The sequence below is a fragment of the Spermophilus citellus genome (assembly GCF_964194105.1).
Source record: "Spermophilus citellus genome assembly, chromosome: 1".
In the NCBI taxonomy this organism is placed as follows: Eukaryota; Metazoa; Chordata; class Mammalia; order Rodentia; family Sciuridae; genus Spermophilus; species Spermophilus citellus.
The window spans coordinates 123,589,997-123,608,912 of NC_138182.1; the positions used below are offsets into that span (position 1 = coordinate 123,589,997).

An 18,916-nucleotide genomic window follows, 5' to 3' on the forward strand; every position below is an offset into this window, starting at 1 on the left:
ATGAATTACATAAACAGATAAAAGAAGAAGTTAAGCATCTTTATCAGGAGATAGAGATTATAAAAAAAATCAAACAATAATTCTAGAAATGAAGGAAACGATAAACCAAATTAAAAACTCAAACGAGAGTATCACTAACAGAGTGGAGCAAGTAGAAGCCAGAATGTCAGATAATGAAAACAAAATATATCATCTTGAAAAGAGTCTAGCCAACTCAGATAGGCTGGTAAAAAATCACGAGAAAAACATCCAAGAGATTTGGGATAACTTAAAAAAACCAAACTTACGAGTCATCGGGATAGAGGAAGGCACAGAGATTCATGCCAAGGGAATGAGTAACTTGCTGAAGGAAATAATTACAGAAAACTTTCCAGAAATAAAAAAGGAAACAGATATACAAATTGTAGATGCATACAGGACACCGAGCACACAAAATCACAATAGACCAACGCCAAGACACATTGTTATGAAGCTATCCAATATACAGAACAAAGAGAAAATATTAAAAGCTACAAGAGAAAAGAGGCAGATTACATTTAGGGGTAAACCAATAAGGTTGACAACGGATTTTTCATCACAGACGCTGAAAGCGAGAAGATCCTGGAACAACGTATTTCAAACACTGAAAGACAATGGATGCCAACCAAGAATTCTGTATCCAGCAAAATTAAGCTTCAGATACGACAACGAAATAAAAATCTTTCATGATAAACAAAAGCTAAAAGAATTTGTAGCCAGAAAACCAGCATTGCAAAGCGTCTTGAGCAAAACTCTACAGAAGGAAGAAATGGAAAACAATAACCAAAACCATCAGCGGGAAGTGCCTCGGTAAAGACAGAGGACGGGGGATAGCTAATCATGGAGAAACAAACTAAATTAGGGGGAAAAAAAAAGAGATAAATAATCAAACATGGCAGGAAGTACAAACCATATATCAATAGTAACTCTAAACGTTAATGGCTTAAACTCTCCAATAAAGCGACATAGGCTGGTAACATGGATTAAAAAAACAAATCCAACAATATGCTGCCTCCAGGAGACACATCTGATTGGAAAAGACATACACAGGCTCAAGGTAAAAGGTTGGGAAAAAATATACCAAGCACACGGTCCTCGTAAGCAAGCAGGGGTGGCCATTCTCATATCGAATAAAATCGACTTCAAGACTAAGTTAATCAAAAGGGATAAGGAAGGACATTATATACTGTTAAAAGGAACCATTCACCAACAAGACATAACAATTATCAATATTTATGCACCAAATAATGGCGCTGCAACGTTCATAAAAGAAACTCTCCTCAAGTTCAAGAATCAAATAGACCACAACACAATAATCATGGGTGACTTCAACACACCTCTCTCACTATTGGACAGATCCTCCAAACAAAAGTTGAATAAAGAAACTATTGACCTCAATATCACAACCTAGACTTAACTGACATATATAGAATATATCAACCACCATGAAGTGGATATACTTTTTTCTCAGTAGCACATGGAACCTTCTCAAAAATAGATCATATATTATGCCATAGGGCAACCCTCAGTAAATATAAAGGGGTTGAGATAATACCATGCACTTTATCAGATCATAATGGAATGAAACTGGAAATCAATGATAAAAGAAGGAAGGAAAAATCCTACATCACATGGACAATGAACAATACGTTACTGAATGATCAATGGGTTACAGAAGACATAAAGGAGGAAATCAAAAAATTCTTAGAGATAAATGAAAATACAGACACAACATATCGGAATCTATGGGACACAATGAAAGCAGTTTTAAGAGGGAAATTCATCGCCTGGAGGTCATTCCTCAAAAAAAGGAAAAACCAACAAATAAATGAGCTCACACTTCATCTCAAAGCCCTAGAAAAGGAAGAGCAAAACAATAGCAAATGTAGCAGAAGGCAAGAATTAATTAAAATCAGAGCAGAAATCAATGAAATTGAAACAAAAGAAACTATTGAAAAAATTAACAAAACAAAAAGTTGGTTCTTTGAGAAAATAAATAAGATCGACAGACCCCTAGCCATACTAACAAAGAGAAGAAGAGAGAGAACTCAAATTACTAACATACGGGATGAAAAAGGTAATATCACAACAGACGTTTCAGAAATACAGAAAACAATTAGAAATTATTTTGAAAACCTATATTCCAATAAAATAGAAGAAAGTGAAGACATCGATAAATTCCTTAAGTCATATGATTTGCCTAGACTGAGTCAGGAGGAAACTCACAACTTAAACAGACCAATATCAATAGATGAAATAGAAGAAGCAATCAAAAGACTTCCAATCAAGAAAAGCCCAGGACCGGATGGGTATACAGCAGAGTTCTGCAAAACCTTTAAAGAAGAATTAATACCAATACTTTTCAAGTTATTTCAGGAAATAGAAAAAGAGGGAGCTCTTCCAAATTCATTCTATGAGGCCAACATCACCCTGATTCCGAAACCAGACAAAGACACCTCAAAGAAAGAAAACTACAGACCAATATCTCTAATGAACCTAGATGCAAAAATCCTCAATAAAATTCTGGTGAATCGAATACAAAAACACATCAAAAAAATTGTGCACCATGATCAAGTAGGATTCATCCCTGGGATGCAAGGCTGGTTCAATATACGGAAATCAATAAATGTTATTCACCACATCAATAGACTTAAAGATAAGAACCATATGATCATCTCGATAGACGCAGAAAAAGCATTTGACAAAGTACAGCATCCCTTTATGTTCAAAACATTAGAAAAACTAGGGATAACAGGAACTTACCTCGACATTGTAAAAGCTATCTATGCCAAGCCTCAGGCTAGCATCATTCTGAATGGAGAAAAATTGAAGGCATTCCCTCTAAAATCTGGAACAAGACAGGGATGCCCCCATCACCACTTCTATTCAATATAGTTCTCGAAACACTGGCCAGAGCAATTAGACAGACGAAAGAAATTAAAGGCATAAAAATAGGAAAAGAAGAACTTAAACTATCACTATTTGCGGATGACATGATTCTATACCTAGAAGACCCAAAAGGGTCTACAAAAAAACTACAAGAACTAATAAATGAATTCAGCAAAGTGGCAGGATATAAAATCAACACACATAAATCAAAGGCATTTCTGTATATCAGCGACAAAACTTCTGAAACGGAAATGAGGAAAAACACTCCATTCACAATATCCTCAAAAAAAATAAAATACTTGGGAATCAACCTAACAAAAGAGGTGAAAGACCTATACAATGAAAACTACAGAACCCTAAAGAAAGAAATAGAAGAGGATCTTAGAAGATGGAAAAATATACCTTGTTCATGGATAGGCAGAACTAACATCATCAAAATGGCGATATTACCAAAAGTTCTCTATAGGTTTAATACAATGCCAATCAAAATCCCAATGGCATTTCTTGTAGAAATAGATAAAGCAATCGTGAAATTCATATGGAAAAATAAAAGACCCAGAATAGCAAAAACAATTCTAAGCAGGAAGTGTGAATCAGGTGGTATAGTGATACCAGATTTCAACCTATATTACAGAGCAATAGTAATAAAAACAGCATGGTACTGGTACCAGAACAGGCGGGTGGACCAATGGTACAGAATAGAGGACACAGAGACTAATCCACAAAGCTACAATTATCTTATATTTGATAAAAGAGCTAAAAACATGCAATGGAGAAAGGATAGCATCTTCAACAAATGGTGTTGGGAAAACTGGAAATCCATATGCAACAAAATGAAACTGAATCCCCTCCTCTCGCCATGCACAAAAGTCAACTCAAAGTGGATAAAGGAGCTAGATATCAAATCAGAGACTCTCCGTCTGATAGAAGAAAAAGTTGGCTCCGATCTACAGATTGTGGGGATGGGCTCAAAATTCCTTAATAGGACACCCATAGCACAAGAGTTAATAACAAGAATCAACAAATGGGACTTTCTTAAACTGAAAAGGTTTTTCTCAGCAAGAGAAACAATAAGAGAGGTAAATAGGGAGCCTACATCCTGGGAACAAATTTTTACTCCTCACACTTCAGATAGAGCCCTAATATCCAGAGTATACAAAGAACTCAAAAAATTAGACAATAAGAAAACAAACAACCCAATCAACAAATGGGCCAAGGACATGAACAAACACTTCACAGAGGAGGACATACAATCAATCAACAAGTACATGAAAAAATGCTCACCATCTCTAGCAGTCAAGGAAATGCAAATCAAAACCACCCTAAGATACCATCTCACTCCAGTAAGATTGGCAGCCATGATGAAGTCAAACAACAACAAGTGCTGGCGAGGATGTGGGGAAAAGGGTACTCTTGTACACTGCTGGTGGGAGTGCAAACGGGTGCGGCCAATTTGGAAAGCAGTATGGAGATTCCTGGGAAAGCTGGGAATGGAACCACCATTTGACCCAGCTATTGCCCTTCTGGGACTATTTCCTGAAGACCTTAAAAGAGCACACTACAGGGATACTGCCACATCGATGTTCATAGCAGCACAATTCACAATTGCTAGACTGTGGAATCAACCCAGATGCCCTTCAATAGATGAATGGATAAAAAAAATGTGGCATTTATACACCATGGAGTATTACGCAGCACTAAAAAATGACAAAATCACGGAATTTGCAGGGAAATGGATGGTACTAGAGCAGATTATGCTTAGTGAAGCTAGCCAATCCCTAAATAACAAATACCAAATGTCTTCTTTGATATAATGAGAGCAACTAAGAACAGAACAAGGAGAAAGAGCAGGAAGAAAAGATTAACATTAAACAGAGACATGAGGCGGGAGGGAAAGGGAGAAAAAAAGGGAAATCACATGGAAATGGAGGGAGACCCTCACTGTTATACAAAATTACATATAAGAGTTTATGAGGGGAATGGGATAACAAACATGGAGGGAAATGAATTACAGTAGATGGGGTAGAGAGAGAAGATGGGAGGGGAGGGGAGGGGAGGGGAGATAGTAGAGGATAGGAAAGGTAGCAGAATACAACAGTCACTAATATGGCAGTATGTAAAAATGTGATGTGTAACCGATGTGATTCTGCAATCTGTATTTGGGGTAAAAATGGGAGTTCATAACCCACTTGATTCTAATGTATGAAATATGATTTGTCAAGAGCTCTGTAATGTTGTGAACATCCAATAAAAAAAAAAAAGAAAAGAAAAAAAAAAGGCAATAACCTAGGTATTCCCTCTTTTGACAAACTCAATTTAAGTTTGGATGTGCCAAAGGGCTTGGATATACAGAGTAAGACACATGAAACACATCATTTGACCAATTTTCTAAAGTAAGGTTTGAAGACAGTGACAATTAGGGTAGAAAATACAGAGAAATAAAAATTCTATTTACATGCGTATTTTGTCACAGTAGGTGGAAACTTTTCACAGATATGTTAAGAAGAAAAAGCAAACAATTTTTACAAGAAAATTTGCAGATTCTGTAAAATGTCTTCATCTGCTGTCATCATATGTATAAACTTGTCATAGTTTACTTGAACAACAACGCCAATATCTGCTTCCCTGGTCACTCCCTCAGCCTCTTGTTAACTTCTGCCCAGGGTCAGCGCACCGTGACACTCTGTTACTCTAAGAGAGCCACTGCCATCTGTCTCAAAAACATCAAATGCTTCTCTAATTTTTTTTCATTTACTCTTCCATCTTTTTTCACCACTGTCAAAAATTCAGAGGACTGAGCTGTGTTGTGTTACATCGATATGCAGATCATGAATCATGTCCTGGGACTCTGCCTCTGAGGGATTCAGCCCCAGAGCTCTCCTGACAGCCTCCAGCCCCCTGCTGGGGCAGTTCTGTCAGCACACTCACCCAGCAGTGGGAAGCTCCTTCAGTTCTGCACTCTGCTCTTTGGTCAGCTGCTCAGCCACCACAAGCCTCAAGCTTCTCAGACGCACCCACACACTCCATTTACTCACTTCACTGCACTAATGTGGAGCTCTAGTTTTAAACTGCCTTAAGGATGGCTTCTCACATCTCTAAATTACTTGGAAGTGAATTTTTAAAACTCTTAGTAAAGATCTGTTGGTAGCAAACATTCTGCAGGAGTTATTTTTGCCAGACTCTATTCTCTCTCTCTTTTTTTGGTACCAGTGATTGAACCCAGGGGCAATTAACCACCAAGGCACATCCCTGGCACTCAGTATTTTGAGACAGGGTCTAGCTAAGTTGCTGAGGCTGGCTCTGAAATTGTGATCCTCTTGCCTCGGCATCTGTTGGATTACAGGCGTGTACCACTAGGCCTGGCCTTTGCCCAACTCTTTAAGAATGATGCTTCGCCATCTTGGTTTCCATTGTTGCTGCTGAACAGAGAGCCACCATTTCACATGACTCTGTAAGTGACCTTTCTTCTCCAGCCACCTGTACTACCTTCTGCTGGGGAGTACCCAGTTGAACAGGGCGGTGCTGTTTCTAGTTTTGGACTGACATAGGCCAGGCTTGCTGTACTAGTGGATTCACATTCTCCATTAATTCAGAAAAACTCTTAAGAGAGTCTCTTTGGTCATCACCTCTGCTCTGCCCTCACTGTTCTGTCCTTCTAGAATTCAACTGGATGGACTGAACATTGTCATACCATCTTTTAAATTTTCATTTTTCTTAATCCTCAGCATTCTTGAAAATTTCTTTAGAACTGTTAGTTAACAAATTTCTTCCTTAGTGGGACTAATTCACTATTTAACAAACACTTCCATTAAATTTTAGAACACAAAGTTTTCCAAAAAATTTTAAGTTTTTTTTACATCGTCCTCGTCAATTTCACTTTTCATACTCCTACTGTTTGTTCATGTGTGATTCTATTTTTCCTTTAAACATTTCATATATAATTATTTAATATCCTGGGATGCGGTTGTGGCTCAGAGATACAGCGCTCGCACAGCACGTGCAGGGCCCTGGGTTCAATCCTTAGCCCCACATAAAAATAAATAAAGGTATTGTGTCCAACTACAACTAAAAAAAGATATGAAAAAAAAAATATTTTAAAAAAATCCTTATAAAATTCCAACATCTGAAGGGTCTTTGGGGGATCCTAATTTTTGTTACAAATACTTATTTGGTTGATTTAATCTACAGATTTCCAAAGCCCTAAATTATGGCTGTTATTCTTCAGAGAAGACCTGAATTTACTTTTTTGGAATCCAGGAATCTACCAATTTGGGGCCACGTCATCCCTTTGCAGAGGGTCAACCTAATGCAGGAGTCTCAGATGTGGTACCCAGACCTCAGGCTCTGTCATCAATTTTATCACTGATATTGATAATCTACCTTTCAGAGCAACCCTGACCCTGCCTTTGCTACTGACTCTCTGATTGGCATCCAGCTTCTGACCAGGGAAAGTAGGGAATGGTCAGAGGAAAGAGAGGAGTACAGAGAAAAAACCTGAGACACCAAAGTCACTGCTGACTCTTTACTTTTAAAGAAGTAAGTATTCACTGTCTGGAACACAAACTAAAGATGAAAATGTGATTTTATAGGTCGCTGCCTAAACATGATCCAAATTAATGTTTATACATAGAATATAAATCCCAAAAGGCTCTATATAATGCTGCACTATGCCATCAGGTAAAACAAAACAAAAACACTACAACACAAGCTTACAGGATCAGCACATATTACAAAAAGATACTCAACTGGAGACAGGTGGGGACTGAAATCCAGCCTGTCCTCCACTCACCCACAAACATCCTAGTGCTAGCACACCTGTCTGCAAGAAGTGCAATCATTTTTCTAATTTACACAAAAGCACCAAACGTACTACTGGGTTTGTAAGAGGGTAAAATAAATCCTTAATGGTCAAAATGATTTGAGGACTGAACTTTAAGAGACAAAGGCACAGAAACAAGCAAAAAGCTTGAACTTCTACCCTGGAAGCCAAAGGAGAAGGTCTAGGACGAGTTCTACCTCAGAAGTCCAATAAGAACCCTGTACCTAAAGCTAATGCAAACAATGACCCCCTTAGTGAAAAGGTAAGCTTGGGGCGGAAAAAAACATACTCTAGACAGAGAAAGTAACGCAGAAACCTGTCTGACCTGACTTCAATGCTTGGTGGACAGGAGGAAAAAAACTTCTAAGTCAGACCTGACAGGATTTGTAGCCTTAACATAGACCACCAGTGATACGAAAAAGCTTGTTCTAAGTTTAAATGCTAATTAAGTTGATGGCCTCCTCTTCTCCCCACTCAGTTAGTGAACTAACACCTCAATTAAAAGACAAAACATGTTTGCAATGGACTTTTTTTTTTTTTTTTGCAATGGACTTTTTAAAAAGGAAGAACTATATGCTTAATCTACTAAGAGACAGTTTAGATATGAAGACACAGACAGACTGATAGTAAATGGATAGATTTATGCAGTAAGAGGGCAGCAGTTGTAGTGATACCAGATAAGATAAACAGTAATACCAGATAAGGAAAAAGTAGACAATCTTTTTTTTTTTTTTTAAAGAGAGAGAATTTTAATATTTATTTTTTAGTATTTGGCGGACACATCTTTGTTTTTATGTGGTGCTGAGGATCGAACCCGGGCCGCACACATGCCAGGCGAGCGCGCTACCGCTTGAGCCACATCCCCAGCCCAAAAGTAGACAATCAAAACTAAAAACTTGATCTTTAAAAGCTAGTTAGGAAGGCAAACCACAGATCAGAAGAAAATATTGCAAAACATGTGAAAAAAGGATCCTCTATAGAATGTAAGGTATTCTTACAATCCCACAATAAAAGCATATGGAAAGGAACCAATTGGCTGATTTAAAAATGAACAAAAGAGGTGAGGTGAACAGACTTTTCACAAAAGAGTTCATGCTGAGCACATGAAAGGTACTCAACATCATTAATATTAGTGGAATGCAAATTATAAACACAATGAGATACCATTAGACACTCAGTAGAACAGTTACAGTTAAGAGGACAGAGAACATCAAAGGAAAATAAGGATGTAGAGTAACACTCTTAATATGGTTAATGGGAATGAAATTTTATACACATATTTCATAAAACAGTACAGCAGTATCGCATGCTACTAAAAACACATGTCCCCTATGATACAACATCCACCTTATTTGCCGCCCCTGACCTACATGGGCAGCTGAACTTAAGGTCCTTCGTGTGAATTTGCAGGGACACCAGATAAAACACAGACACAATTTACCTTTACACAAGCTTCAGGATGGCTTCTCCACTCTCGGCCTCAGGCTCCCCAAAAGGGAGAGCAAGAGAAAGTCACAAGAGGCTGGCGAGAGGGAGCGAGCATTTTCGGAAGTGGGATTTTATTGGGGGGAACTCTTGTTCTTTAGAAAGTTCTATCCAAAAAAGGCCAGAAGGGGCATGGTTACAAAGGTCAGATGAGTGTAACTCAACCCCAGGGGCAACACCTACATCTGAAGACTTGCCTTTGCTATCTCAACTGGGACAACACCCAAGTCACCACACAGGTGGTGATTGGTCAGAGCCTCTTGCTTCAGGACTGGAAGGCGTGGGTCTTTCAGAGTGGCTCCTCACACTTACTTACCTAAGAGAAATAAAAATCTAAAGACACATAAAGACTTGTCCACAAATGTTAACAATATCACTATTTATATCAGCTAAAAACTGAAAATACAATTCAAGTGTCCATAACTGGTGAATACATAACTATGATAGTCATACTATAGATAAGTGTGCAGTAATAAAAAAGAACAAAATATCAATATAGTAACACATTTGAATCTCAAAAATATTATGCCACACAAGGTCAAACACAAAAGACTACTCATTGTATGATTCCATTTACATACAAATCTAAGAGAGACAAACCACAGTGACAGAAATCATACTAGCCGTGCCTAGACCATCAAGGACATGAGAAAATTACTGAGTGAAGAAACTCTTCCATCCTGAATGAGGTGGTAGTTACATGGAGTTACACAGCTGGGTATAAATGCTAAATCCATCAAACTGCAACTTGAAAATTAATAAGTTAAAGGAGAAAGATACTTGTAATTTTCATTAGACAAAGTTTAAAGAGCTCTTAGAAAATAAAGAGGGAAAAAACTAATAATCCAACTGGAAAATGAGCAAAAGAAATGAATACTTCATTTACAAAAATGAACGATCAATTGGTTCTTACATAAATTTTAACATTTAAACTGATATGAGAAACGCAAATGTTAAATTATGCTGAGAAAGCATTTTTCATAGATAGGACTGCCAAAATTCCAAAAGCTTGATAATGCTGTCCTATGAAGGGTACATGGAAACAGTCTCACACATTGCTGAAAGATAGGTAGGATAGCCCTTATAGAAAACAACTTGGTGAAATTACAAATACATTAACCATTCCACCAAGAGCAATTTCACTTTGATAAATTTATATTATGAACTTACACACACATAAAATATACAAAAGTTAATCTATACAGCAAAGTTTTTAATAAAAGACTATAAATAACTCAAATGACTATCATAATAGAAAAAAATAAATTATGACACATTAAAAAGTAAAATATTATAGACCTATAAAATATAAGAGCTCATTATACAGTAATTTGAAAACAGATATAAAACACATTGTCAAATGAAAAAAAGCAACAACAACAAAAAAGAACAGTGAGTATGGTATAGCATATTCTATATAAATAAGGGAAGATAAGACTTTATGTAATTATTTCTGTATATGCATATAGAAACTGGAAAGATAAAGCTAGTAAGAATGATCACTTGCAAGAGTGAAGATGATAGGAAAAAGAATGCATTTTAATTTTTGGACAATGTAAATAGAAAGAATTTGATGAATTAATTGAAATCAGTTCAATGTGAAAATGTTTAAGAGAATGAGTAGACATCTTAAAATGATATGCAAACACAGGTCACAAAACTAAAAGACAGTATTTATAATTCTAAAACCAAAAGGATTTGTGTCAAAGACATAAAAAGGGGCTGGAAGTGTGGCTCTGTGATAGAGCCCTTGCGTGGCACCCATGAGGCCCAGGGTTCTATCCCCTGCACTGTACACACACAAATCAATCTGTGTGTCTACCTATCGGGCTCTTAAAATCAGTAATTGAAAGACAAGTAATCTAAAAGTAAAGAGGAAATGAGCAAAAGATTCACATCTATTTCACTGAGGGTGACAAAACAGTAAGTAAACATGAGATAATGCTAAACTCTATCAGGAGAGGGCAAAGTAAAACATTCATCAGGTATATTCTCTCAACCAGACTGGCAAAAACTCAAGTCTATAATTTGAGCTGTTGGTAAGTGTCTAGGTCAGAGGTCAGCCAACTACAGTCTGTGAGAGCCTCCAGTTTTAAAATAAGTTTTCTGGGATCACAGTCAAACATACACTCTCTAGCTGCTTCTAGCTGCAAACCAGAAGTGAATAGCTGCAACAGAATCCTAAAACGTTTCCTATTGGGCACCTTAAGAACAAGTTTGCCAATTTCTGATATAGATCGATGCTAACTCCTGCAGACTGTTGGTGGATGTAAACTAGGAAAAGCACTTTGTAAAAGCGTCTGACCCTGTCTACTGAAGCTGAAAATGTAACACATAAACACAATAGTCTCTCTAACACTAAATGTATCAGAAAAAAACAGAGAAAGCAACAAACACCCATTGACAAGAGAATCATAAATTGTCCTATATTTAAACATTAGTGCAAGGCAATAAAAATTAGAGCACTACGCACATCATTATAAGCTCTTAAAACGTATTACTACTAATAATAAAGTTATAGAAGAATAATAAGTCCAGTGAAACTCCATTTGTATCAAGTTCAGAAACATACAAACCATGTATTCTTTTCAGAATATACAGTACAACTATGAAGAAAAGGCATCAACTGATAAACACAAAATGCAAAATTGTATCTTCTGCTGGTAGGAAGGAAGCTGGAAAGATGAATAGGGGGTGCTGCAAAGACATTGGCTCTGACTTACCCTCTAAGACAAGTGATCATGTTTATTAATGCTATTCTCTATGTCTACATACACAGATGAATGTATTCGTCTATGTATTTGATGGTTAATAACTTTCAAAGCTCTACCAAAGAAATTAATAATGAAGACATCATGTTGCAAAGTATTGGTTCTCCCCCATTTAATTTCCATAATTATATTCCAGTAAGAAAAAATATTTAGTACTCTCCTAAATATACTCCCTCAGCAGTACTATGCAACTTCAAAATGTGATACAAATAAAAGGCATCTTAAGAAAATCTTATGCAAATGTAAAGGACAATCTAAAGATTATATTTTTAAAGAGTTGAGATAGGCAATCACTGGACGTAAATTTGACCATGATCCTTTATCAAATTCACTTTCCAATGCAAGGTAAAGGGAACAAATATAGAAAAAAATTTAAAATTATAATTAAACTGTCTTCTATTAGAATTGTATGCATTCAGTTCCATTCTTAAAATGAAGCTCACTTAAAAAATGTGAAAATGTATTTTATTTTTATTCCCTGCCAGATTCCTGAAAGAATCTAGAGAGATAGAAATAAATGCTTCCTCCTTTAATAGGGGATTAAAGACAAAATCATGAGAAAATTGAGGAATAAAAAAAAAAAATTTAAAGTCATGGTGAAGGCTAATACATCAAGGTAAAACCATAAGGAGGTTTTACACAAGTTGTTTACTGGCTGATATCTGCAATCAACTATAGAAAAGATGAAAACATACAGTTAAAAGTTTTGTACTATCTGCTCAAGGATGATTTTCAACTTCTTTTTTTTTTTTTTAATGAGAACATGTCATTTTTTTTTTTTAAGAGAGAGAGAGAGAGGGAGAGAGAGAAAAATTTTTTTAAATATTTATTGTTTAGTTTTCGGCAGACACAACATCTTTGTTTGTATGTGGTGCTGAGGATCGAACCCGGGCTGCATGCATGCCAGGTGAGTGCACTACCGCTTGAGCCACATCCCCAGCCCCCATGTCATTTTTTTTTTATAGTTTTATTTTGTTTATTTTTATGTGGTGCTGAGGATTGAACCCAGGGTTTCGAACCCAAGCCTCGAACCCAGGCCCTTGAACATGCTAGGCAAGCTGTACCACTGAGCCACAACCCCAGCCCTTCAATTTCTTTTGATATTGATTCTATAGAGAAGTATTCCTAAGAATCTTAAAAAGAATTTAAAATTAACTATCAAGCGACCAAAATATCTAGCAGGTTAATAAAATTAATGATTTATTAGGGGACCAAAAACTGGAGGGAAAAACCTGAAAATAATCTGCAGTAAGATTATTCAATGAAGTAATTAATGATACCACTTAATATTCAACATATTACTCATGAAATTTACTGACCTTCCTGAATTGCCATGTCCACAGTTATCCCAGAAGCTGAATGAAGAAGTTTTTGGTAATTCTGTGCATTCTGGTCAAATAACTGTACAAGAAGAGAGCACGTCTTTTCATATTCACATCTGCTGACAGTGCACAACTGCTCCAGCTGCTGAAACACAGTAGCAGTATCATCCAGTGGGTCATCTAAATGGTCTCTGTGAACACATAAGCATGTAGATAACATCAGAATGTATTTTTATTCACCACAAGCTTTACATTAAATAAAACTATGATGGATAAAGAAACAAGAAGGGCTGGGGTTGTGACTTAGTGGTATGGCGCTCGCCTCACACAAGTGCGGCACTGGGTTCGATCCTCAGCACCACATAAAAATAAATAAATAAAATGAAGGTATTGTGTCCAACTACAACTAAAAATATTTAAAAAAGAAATAAGACAAATAGATTTGGAAAGCAAGAAATAAAATGTCTTCTGCAATCTGCATTTGGGGTAAAATTGGGGGTTCATAACCCACTTCAATCTAATGTATGAAATATGATATGTCAAGAGCTTTGTAATGTTGTGAACAACCAATAAAAAAAAGAAATAAAATGTCTATATATCAAGATGACTTGATTATGCACACAGAAAAAGCCAAAGAAACCGCAAAAATGCTACCAAAATAGGTGAATTTACTAAGATCACATAAACTTCAATGTAAATTTTAAAACTAAAACTTCTAGGAAGAAAAAAAGAAAATCTTTGGGATCTTGAGTAAGATAAAGATTCTCAATATAACACCAAACACATGATATAACACATAAGAAAGGATACACTGAACTTCATAAAAATGTAAAACTTCTGCTCCCCCAAAGACTTAAAATAAAAAGGAGAGAAAATATTCTCTGAAATACATGTATGATAAGACTTCTGAACAGAATAAATGGACCTCTCAAATTTCAGTAAGAAATAAATTACCATGTTTTTAAAAAAAAAGAGCAACGATATGAGATTTTATAGGCACTTTGCCAAAGAATACATACAGATGGTCACACACATAAAAAGATGCTCAACATTATTACTCATTAAGGAAATGCAAATTAAATCCGCAAAGAGGTCCTACTATACATCTTTTATACATTGCAGGTTAAGAATTCAAAATGCTGGGGCTGGGGTTGGTGGCTCAGTGGTACAGCACTTGCACAGCACATGTGAAGCACTGGGTTCAATCCTCAGCACCACATAAAAACAAATAAATAAAATAAAGGTATTATGTCTATCTACAACTGAGAAAGTATTTTTTTAAAAAAAGAATTCAAAATGTTAAAGCAACTTTGGAAAATAATTTAGTAGCTTTTTATAAAGTGAAATATACACTTAATGATGCCACTCTGGAATCTTACACCAAAGAAATGCAAACAAGAAAATAAAACATATCAGTTACTGCCAGAGAGGACTACAAAGGGTCCCCCTCCTGTCCCCCCCTCCAAAAAAAAACAAACCTTTAGAGTTAATGGAACTATTCAGTATCTCAATTGTGATATTATTTATAAAAACGCATATTCTTATCAGAATTCACAGAACTTTACCCTAAAGAGGGTAAACTTTTAATTTAATTTAAAAAAACTCCAAGATGAAAATACAACAGAAACATTTAGTTTTTAATACCTCACAACTATGGCAACAGAGTCCAATCGAGACGTGATAAAGGCCTTTGTGATTTCAGGTGCGTAAGTGTCTAGTAAGTGGGGCTCAGTTGATTTCACAAAAGGAACTGATGCTACCATCCTCTGCCACAGAGTTAATAAATAATGAACACTGTTTGGAGCAAACTCCCAATGCTACAAAGAAACAGAGCAAAAGAAATTTAAAATAATTTAATACCTTTCTAGAATAACAGATACAACGCAAAATTACTTTTTAAATAACTTTTATTCTGATTATATGACTAATGAATGCTTAATACAGCAAATTTCATAAATGCAAAAATGTTAAAGAACCCAATATCCCACAATATTATTTTGTTCAGAGATTATCACTATTAAAATGTTACAATACGTTTAAGTGTTAAACTATTTCCTCTTAATCATTCTATGAATATATTTTTTATAGAATTAACATCATATAGAAAATATGGTTTAGTAATTCCTAATCCAAATTTAAGAAAAGAATTCAACCACAATACAGTATGTAAAAAATTATTTTATAGAAGTTTATTACAGCTTCTAAGTTATTCTTCAGTTATTAGCCACTTTAAGTGATTTTTCAATTTTTTCTTATTAAAAATGTTATAATTATTTCTTTTACCTAAAACTTTGCAAAGATCATTTTCAGTAAAGTACTCCAAGTAACAGGTATTTAAAAAAAAAAAAAAACACCCCCACTAACCTTTATCAAGAAATTGTTCTAAAACTAAGTACAGCTTAACATCAATTATTTTTTTTTACTTACCTGTAGGCTAGTAATAGTAAAATTAGCAATCAATCTGATAACTTCAGGATACTCCTTGACCATAACTAACTCTCCCAGTTGATAATTTGTCTTTAAACGAGCCAAAAATCGACAAAATTCATGATAATTACCTGGATCAGACAAACCCTAAATTATGAGACAAAAAGTAAGTCTTTTAAAATAAACCAATCTATTGATAATAAAGCTACTAAATTTCAAAGAATTTTATTAAGTATTCTATTTGTTTTCAGAGGTACCTATGGTATCTTACATCAACTAGGTAGGCAATGTAAGAAAACAAATGATTCTTGCTAAATTTAATATTGCTGTCAATTATTCATAATAAGGAATCTAAAGTAGAATTTTTGGAAGAAGCTTTGCACAACAAAGACAAAAATATATCTGGGAACCTATTACACAAAAACAGAGTGTGTGTATTATAGCCTAAACAGAAGTCAACAAAGGTCTTAAAAAGTATTTAAGATGAAGGGCTGAGAGAAAAATATTTAAGATGAAAAACAAGAATGGGCTCTTGAAACCCGAGAAGGGAGTACTAACACCAGACTTAAATTAAATAGTGTGTGTACACACAAGTAGACAATTTCTTTTTATGGAACACTTTCTGAATACAGGCATTGTATTTAAGTGTTAGTCATTCAAACAAATTACTGCCATGTAGGGAACCAAGTTTAACAACAAGACAGGACATACAGGTAACTTGTGAGGGAGAACAGGTTAAAAAGGAAAAGACCTTGAAAGTTCTCCCCAGTTGCTACAAGCTGCTTGAAAACAGAACACATCTCCATAGTTAACACCTGCTATCATCTCCACAGTTACCACTGTGTAGTCTCTGTAGCTAGCCTGATAGAGAATTCTATGCAGTGTCTGTTTAATACTCAACGAGTCTAAGAAATTTCATTCATAGACACTCCATGAAAGCAGCAGCCCAGTGGTAGAGTGCCTTCCACAGCATGTGTGAAGCTCTGCGTTCAATCCCCAGCACTGCAGGTGGGGTGGTGGGGGGAGTTTTGCTGGGCACAGTGACACACACCTATAAACCAAGCGGCTCCAGAGACTGAGGCAGGGTATCATGAGTTCAAAGCCACCCTCAGCATCTTAGTGAGGCCTTAAAAATTTCAGCGAGACCCTATCTCTAAATTAAAAATATATTTTAAAAAAAGATTGGGGGTGTGGCTCATTCAATTCCCAGTTAAAAAAAAAAAAAAAAAAAAAGAAAGGAAGAATGAATGGATTTTAAAAGTGTCTAATTATTAAGTATGAATTCCAAAGAGACATTTTATAATCATAGTTTTTTTAATACATGTTTATAATTCTAAAACATATAATACTTAAGATCAATTTTTACAGTGAAACACTGACATAGGGATGCTAAAAAAAATCACTTAATAGAATTATCTAACATGGGTATAGTAATTTCCACAATTTTGGTTGATGACAAGAGAATTAAACAACTAAAAACTTTTAAATATGTTGGTAAAAATTCTATTTACCAGCTAAACAGATAAAATTCACAGCTACGCTAACATTGAAAAGATAAATTACATTTTTAACTCAAACATTCCTGAGAACAACTTGCAAGATAACCAATTTTGTGAGATAATCACATTTTATTTCTGTAGAAAAGTATTATCTGTGTCCCCACCAAAAGTGATTAATAACCAAGAGGTTTAGGTAAACCTCTTTAAATTACCATTTAACCTTTTAAAAATCTATAGTTTAATTACAGATATTTTAAACCAGAAAAAAATAAATAATGAAACAAAATATTTATCTAGGTATCCAAAATCACTAATTATGGCTTTGCAATTCTCTGAAATAGGTATTGCCACTGGATCTCTGAAGTTAATGTGGAATAGATAACTCATATTTGTCCACAAGAGGGCAAAAAAAAATTCATAATTTAAAACCTTTTATCCCAATATTAATACTTAAATTTATATTAAGTCCTCTAGTTCAGGTGGACATAACCCTGAATTAATCACTTCAATAGTTTAACCAACGTGGGCAAGGAAATGTAGCACAATGGTAAAAGACAGAAACATAGTAAGATATATGACCTTTTTTCATATTCACCTAAAAGGAAAAAAATGGAGAGGAACACGAAAGTCTTCCATGGAAACATCCATTTTTTTTAAAACTGCCCATTTCTACTACAAATGAGACCTAAGTAAGATGAATGTAATACTAAATATTTTCTTCCAGAATCATAATAAATTCATGATGAGTTTATTATCTGCCTTTGAGCAGAAATATTATTTCTATATGCTAAGTATTAATTAAATTACTTCATAAATACCTGAGGGTTTTCAAGTATCCTTTTCACTCCCTTAATTAAATTACCAAGGTACTTGGCACGTTCAGGACTGCTAAATAAGGACCTTCTTGTAGAAGCAAACTGAACTAAACACGCAAGTGCCTAAAAACAGAAACAAAAAATTCATTTCAATTTTAAAAGGAGCTATGACCACATATAAGCAAGACTTAATTTAAAATGTAATTAATTTTAATGCTAAAAGAGCATTATATAAAATAACAGCTGAGCATCATCATACCGCCACTCACAATCTTTCTATCCCATCATTAAAATTTTTATTTGTAGGTATTCTCATCTAATATGCTTTTCTATACCAAATTTGCCAGAGCAGGGCTTAAACATGTCTACATTAAGAAAACTCCCAATTGCTTATGATGCCCCCTCCACTGTGAGCCAATGAACCAGATGTTCTACCAAAGAGAAAATATGATCTTATGGTACAATATGTTAAATACTGTGAAATTATTCATTGTGATTCCTACAAAGGTGGGGGAAATCCCAAAAGTTTACTCAATCCAGAATATCCTAAACTTCTTTAGTCATGGAATATTTTACATCATCCATTAGTATGTCTGGAAAATGCTAGAAGAGTTACTTACTTTCTAATGATATTTACTAAAATCTTTTTTTTTTTTTTTTTTAATTAAGTAAGGCCCCAAATTGGCAACTTTCAAGCCAAACTGGCCTATGGTTCCCCTGATTCACGTATTTGCTTGCCACTTTTTTTTTTTTTAACCCATTAAGTCGCAAGTTTTCGATTCTGTGAATGTTGCAATGAAACTGAAACAGGTGCATTAAAATGGGCTGGGAATCAAAATCTAGAGCTTAACTAAAATCAGTTGTCAATAAA

The 18,916-nt window shown here is 35.2% G+C and overlaps 1 protein-coding gene across 1 annotated transcript in view; it reads right to left on the minus strand.

Moving 5' to 3' along the window:
- RANBP17 (RAN binding protein 17) overlaps positions 1–18,916 on the minus strand; it is a 297,306-nt gene that overhangs the window by 247,070 nt on the left and 31,320 nt on the right. The window contains exons 9-12 of the mRNA XM_081277519.1: positions 18,049–18,168; positions 15,732–15,878; positions 14,949–15,121; positions 13,302–13,495 (exon numbers count right to left, since the gene is read on the minus strand). Of these exons, the coding sequence (XP_081133645.1) occupies positions 13,302–13,495; positions 14,949–15,121; positions 15,732–15,878; positions 18,049–18,168 (634 nt within the window). The remainder of the gene's footprint in view (positions 1–13,301; positions 13,496–14,948; positions 15,122–15,731; positions 15,879–18,048; positions 18,169–18,916) is intronic.